This window comes from Aplidium turbinatum, chromosome 8, assembly GCF_918807975.1.
Source record: "Aplidium turbinatum chromosome 8, kaAplTurb1.1, whole genome shotgun sequence".
NCBI classification, from domain to species: Eukaryota; Metazoa; Chordata; class Ascidiacea; order Aplousobranchia; family Polyclinidae; genus Aplidium; species Aplidium turbinatum.
This window is the reverse complement of record NC_137479.1, coordinates 32,313,885-32,319,896: the sequence shown is the minus strand read 5'-3', so window position 1 is coordinate 32,319,896 and position 6,012 is coordinate 32,313,885. Positions and strand designations below refer to the sequence as shown.

The 6,012-nt window shown below is 36.9% G+C and overlaps 1 protein-coding gene across 1 annotated transcript; it reads right to left on the bottom strand.

The window, feature by feature from the left end:
- Window positions 1-4,407: 4,407 nt before the first annotated feature.
- Window positions 4,408-4,947, bottom strand: LOC145776377 (protein jagunal homolog 1-A-like). The gene has a single exon (XM_082587775.1). It carries the CDS (start codon window positions 4,945-4,947, stop codon window positions 4,408-4,410), a length of 540 nt encoding a protein of 179 aa, XP_082443901.1.
- Between the last annotated feature and the right edge of the window lie 1,065 nt (window positions 4,948-6,012).

The following is a 6,012-nucleotide window of genomic DNA, read 5'->3' as shown; positions in this document are numbered from 1 at the left end:
CAGCATCTATCAATCTACAGAGTATACATTGCACAAATTTATTTTTCCCACAACTCACAAGAAACATTAACAGAACATCACAGATTACTGTGGCAGCAGCAATTTGTTGCTAATAACAAATCAAAAACTTTTCAATTGTTGTGGCGTTTCCTGGAAGTTTATCACTATACACTTGGATCTAGCTTAGAGAATTGAAACAACACCTGTAGGGTTGACTGATAATCCCGTGATGAAATGTAAACCAAGTGGCCACAAAATTTTCAACCATCCAAGTAACAATTCGAAAATAAGTCAATCAAGGTTGAATTCACAAATAGGAAAAATATCTGATCTATTGCAGCAGAACAACTGATGATGTGAGAATTAAAGTTGAAACTCAGTATTTGCTCAACACAGAAAAATATTACACCTCAAAACATAAAATAATTAAAAATCTGGGACAATAATTGTATTTTCAAATATATATGATACAAAACATCATTTGCTGCCACCACTAAGTTTTGAACATGTGGACCATTCATTTCTGCACAAGCAAAATTTGAAAGTTATTATTACTTGAATAGGGTTATACAAGTAACCTTGGTACAACATTTTGTGATAAGAGGAGAACTTATTTGGAAAACATTTTCAAATTCAACTTTAGTCTTGATTTTTGAATACAGCAGGCGAGTCCAATTCGGCTAGTCTGATTCGGCGAGTGCCCTATTCGGCGACTTTTTGAATTTTTTTTAAAATTATCGGGTGCCATAGCTTAATTATTATTGCCGCTTTTACGTCGTTTTAACGACGCTAAACGTTAAAACAAGACCCTAACCCCAGCCCCTAACCTCTAACTCCAACCCCTAAACTCTAACCCTAACCCCTAAAACGGCAATGATAATTAGGCTACGGTGCCCGATAATTTAAAAAAAAAATTCAAAAAATTGCCCAATAGGGAACTCGCCGAAAAGGGCTCTCGCCAAATAGGGCACTCGCCGAATCGAACTAGTCGAATTGGACTCGCCGAAACGGGCCATTCCGGGATATTCCAACCCTTCCAGTGTGTCTTCTTTTTTAAATTACCATTTAATTCCCCCAACACAAAAATATGTTTTTAGAATGGTTTGGATAAAATTTTCAAAAAAATTATAACAAGAAAGCTCTTGTATCTAAAAATCAAGGCTGAAATTGAAAATAACGTTCCTGTTCTGAACAAGTATTAAACCAGAGTGTGTGAATATCCACACCTGTGCCAATGGCAAGGTTTGAACACATTCCAAATGGTTTGATGATTCGATATTTGCAATCCTAACATGAATACACAATTGCCATAATAACAAATAATTATAACTGTGTGAATAAACTCATTTCTCGGGTAATGCTAATAATTAAACGACACTTTTGCTGGAACTTTATTTCTGGTTAATAATTGCACAAATTCTACAGGTACTCTGAGTGCAAGGTCAGAAAGATAAAATCAACCAAAAAAGACGTCAAACAGCAAAATTGTTGCAAGAAAAGCAGATGTTGTATGATATAGTACATTTCTGGATAAATAGCATGACACACAGAGCAGGAATTGGCTGAGTAAAGGCGGTGACTTTTGTTACTGCAAAAGTGTATCCATGACCTATGAACTCCAGGTCAATCGAGCATACAGTTGTGCAGCCAAGCACCCAGGTTTAGAGCAAGCATATTGAGTAGCTAGATCTTATTTGATGATTGAAAATTGACCTATCACGACCCTGGTAGCTGCGAAATGGCACGTTTCGGTGAGTCCGATCCCTATTTGGTGATTTTTTCAATTTTTTTTTTAAATTTATCGGGTACCGTAGCCTAATTATATCATTGCCGTTTTAGGGTTAGGGGTTAGAGGTTAGGAACTCACCGAATTGGACTCACCGAATAGTAGCAGACCAGGTAGCTGAGGGGGGGGCAAAGCGTTACAACAACATTTTTTTCAGTAACCATAGCCACTGCTTATATACCGGTACTACTTTGAGTGAATCGAACAATTAGATTACAGTACCGTATAACTAAAGATAAGATTAACTTGAAAATAACAAAGTTATTTTGGGTATTGTAGATTTCAAAGCAACCACCATATCACAAATATGAAAAATGCCCTAATCAGATCACAACAGCAACCAATAAGATCACATAATTATGTTAAAGATTAGCCTGTGATGCTATTTTGCGGTTTTGTACAAACATATTCAAACAAAAAAACATTGACCTTAATTCAAAGCGTATGGACAGTTTCAAATGTTAATCTTAGTTTTTAAATGTATATTATATACATAAAACAGTTTTTGTTTTATGTACTAAAGCAACATGCCATTAAAAGTTTCGCAGTAGTTATAGTTACCATATACATAACTAAAGCGTTTGAAGCTGGACTTTGAGTCACTCGAGCATGAAATTCATCATTTTTCTTCTTCAAAACTTTTTAACAAAGCTTGTAACTTGTTAGTCTCTACACCACAAGATCTCGGTTCGACACAGCTTATCCGATAATGATGTGCACTGCTTTTATCTGTCTCTTGCAACGCAGTTTCAATTGTACTTGATGTTGTTACAATGTGCACCAACTCAAATTATCATTCTGAGTTTGAGAATTGTGAGTAATAAAGTTTAATTGATTTAAAATGTTTTTCAATTGTGTTAAAATTTAATAATGTTTGTAAATGAATCTCTGATTATAGGTAGAGCTCGACCGATATATCGGTCAGCCGATATATCGGTCAGCCGATATATATCGGCCGATATCAGGTGTAGCCGATATATTGTATCGGCTATTTTTTGCCGAATAACATCAGCCAGCAAAAGCACAGTCAAAACCAGCCATACATGCCTTTAGAAGAAACACAAGTTGCTCAAACGTGCTTGCATAGCACGAACAATTGTTGCGAGAATATAATTTCCCGCGCATCTAGAAAATGTAAATACTGTATCCCTTAGCTTTCATTCCAGCAGTAAAGCTTTCGAATTTTACGTTGCTTCAACGATTGATGACATTGAATCAGTGTAACAAAGGTGAATTTTTTGCCAAGAATCGATGGGAGTACCGGTGTACTTCTACACTAACCACGCGCAACTTATTTTAAGTCTTACGTCACAATATCTGGCTTTAATCTCGGAGTGATATTGATAAGGCAAGATTCGTTACAAAATTAGATCATACGAGTAGATTATCACAGCAAGATGCAGCAAAATCTGTCAAGTTTTGGTATTACAGTAAGAAAGAAAAGGCCCAGGGAAAATTAACTTTCGCTCACATGACATGCAAAAATAAACCCAAAGAAAAAAGCCTAGTGAAACTTTGCACAGAAGAAAATAGTAGCGTCATTGTAGAAGTTGCAAAAATAAATCTCAAAAAAAAGCCTAGTGAAACTTTGCACAGAAGAAAATTGTAGCGTCATTATAGAAGTTTTCTGACCCGTGCCCAGAACATTGTGACGCAAGAAGCCACACGACCTCGTTCAGTGGAAGTTAATCAGTCAAAGCGGCGTATTGCAGCTACACGCCGCTTTGACTCTCCAAGCGCACCTCGTTGGTCTGATGAAAGCCTTCGCTGAAATTTTAAAAAGCCTTCCAAGCTGTAGCCATAGCTCTTAAATGGCAAAAAATTCAGACCGGACACATTTGTCCGCCGTCAGCAAAAACGAATTTCGAGGCCTGGGTTGTTTCTTTTTTGTTTGGTGTTTTTTTGTGATTAGTGTTAAGAATGATTTTTTCATTACAGCAACTAATGCTTAAACTTTCTTGGACTGGTTTGTTGCTTAATAACTTTGTTGGTAACAAATTTTTCGTAGCTGATATATATTGGCCGATATATATCGGTATTGGCCTAAAAATTTTATAAATATCGGTATCGGCCTGAAAAAGTGATATCGGTCAAGCTCCAATTATAGGCACTATATTTTTACTCTTAACAAGTAGGTTCGGTAGCTGTACAAATTAATAATGCTGATAACAAAGCATTTTATCAATATATACACATTTATAACTTTTTGGTCGCTCAACCGCTTAAAAACTGGCATTGGCAGGTGTAAAACTTTAATCAGACACTGGGGGTATTTCATGGGGAGCACAAGTTGCAAATGTGGACAGGAGCAAACGATGCAACATCTACTCGAATGCCCTGACCTGAAAGCAAGGTGCTCTACACAGGATTTGGCTGAGTTCAACGATAGAGCAAGAGCTTACGTGATGCTCTGGGCTACGGCCATGTGACACACGATGAAGACCCTTTTGGTTTTGCCAGTGTTTTTCATATTATTAGCGCCCAATTTATGATACATCCATGACATCATGCGTGAGTGACATAAGGTAGTCGTAGCTTCAAAGGCTAAAATTACCATATATCGTAATTGTAGCCTCTGCCTAAAAGTTTATGACAAGTAAAAATGATTCAAAATGTTCAGCTTAACGAGATTTGTCTCCTTTAGCTTGCCATGCCTGGCTGAGTTTATAAGCACAATGCATTGCATTGATGTTGACAAACAAAGTAAATGACAGAAGTGCATACAACAGAGCAGGATACGGTTGACCAAATAAATACATTCGAGTTCTCTTTTGAAACAGTAATTGAGACATTTCAGAATAATGAGTAACTGCAGCAAATAGTAAAGGTAGTACACTGAATATAATGCTTGCAGCTATGAAACCTTTCAACAGATTTCCCCGGTTCCTTTTAAGACTCCACCAAGCAACAATTGACAAAACAACAGTGCCAAGGTACAAGTACTCCCAGACCTCCAAACTTGGTAAAACTTGAGTGGTGAAACGAATACCAGCTTTGACATGCAGGATATGGCTGATTATGATAGCACAAGAAATCATTGGCAGTACTAAAAATAATCGTAGTTTTTGTTTATATTCAGCACTGATTCTGTATTGGGGAGCGATCCTTTCCCTGTGCATATGGTCACTGCCATCTGACCCCGCAGCTCGCTTTGAATGCATCGTTATTATTATTTTTCTATTGATATTCCTGTTACCTAACGTACACATATAAAGCTACAAGTTAAATGGCTATATAACCCAATCAAGTAGTCTGATTTAACTAAATCGATAGCCTACAGTGAGAAACCCCGATAGCTCAAGGACAACATAGTAAGAAACAACCAATGATTGGTAGTGCTGTCCCTCTTGTGTGCATGTTGAATGTTGATTGATTGAATCTTTATCCTCGGACTGGGAAAGCTTCTTGCAGAGCTTAACCCTGGCAGTTTCGCATACTTGTAGAGGCTTTGAATTACTGACGTAGGTCGCAGGCCCGGTCACCGAGATTGACAGTCGTTTTTGAACTATCTTTAATCATCTTGCAGGTAAGCAAAACACAGGGCCTTAATTTTAAAAATACAATGTTTGCATATGAATTTGCTTCAATTCTATTTTAACTTTGCCTTCACTAGAGTCATAATGTTTGTAAGTGGCCAAAACCTAAATCATGACAAGTCTAACTAACATCTGGAATTCAGATATATAACTTGCAGCCTTGACCTAGTGGCCGGTCTTGAAAATACGAAAAGTTATCTTATTCTCATGACAAAATCACGCCAAACCAACAATAACTTGTAAAGTGAACCACACGACAATTTTCCAGTTTGGAGTTAGACTTTCCAGTTTTCATTTCTCATTGCAACTTGCACATGTCACAAGCGCTGCCAGACATCATCAAATGAGTTTCTTGTTATTCAATCCAATTTATTTTTCTTTGTCGGGAAACAACAGCAACAATTAAGTTACAAACAGTGCACAGGAAGAAAACCAACAAAAAGAAAACGTGCATGCAATGCAGATTTAGAGCTTAGGTTGATGAAAGTAAATTAAGTACGGCCACTAAAGCCAATTTTATTTCAGTTATACCCCAACAAAATACTAAGAATAATAAATAGTAGGCTACACAACGGTAAGAAGAGAGAGAAACGTTTTATTTCGTCTGTTGCGAGAATAGTACGCAGTACAAATATAAACAATGCGAATAAAGTAGCACCATAACAATTCCAAAACAGACGAGTAAGTCTT

Bases quoted from the DNA above. Each gene is read 5' to 3' on its own strand.
- LOC145776377 (XM_082587775.1), bottom strand. From the start codon at position 4,947: ATGCATTCAAAGCGAGCTGCGGGGTCAGATGGCAGTGACCATATGCAC.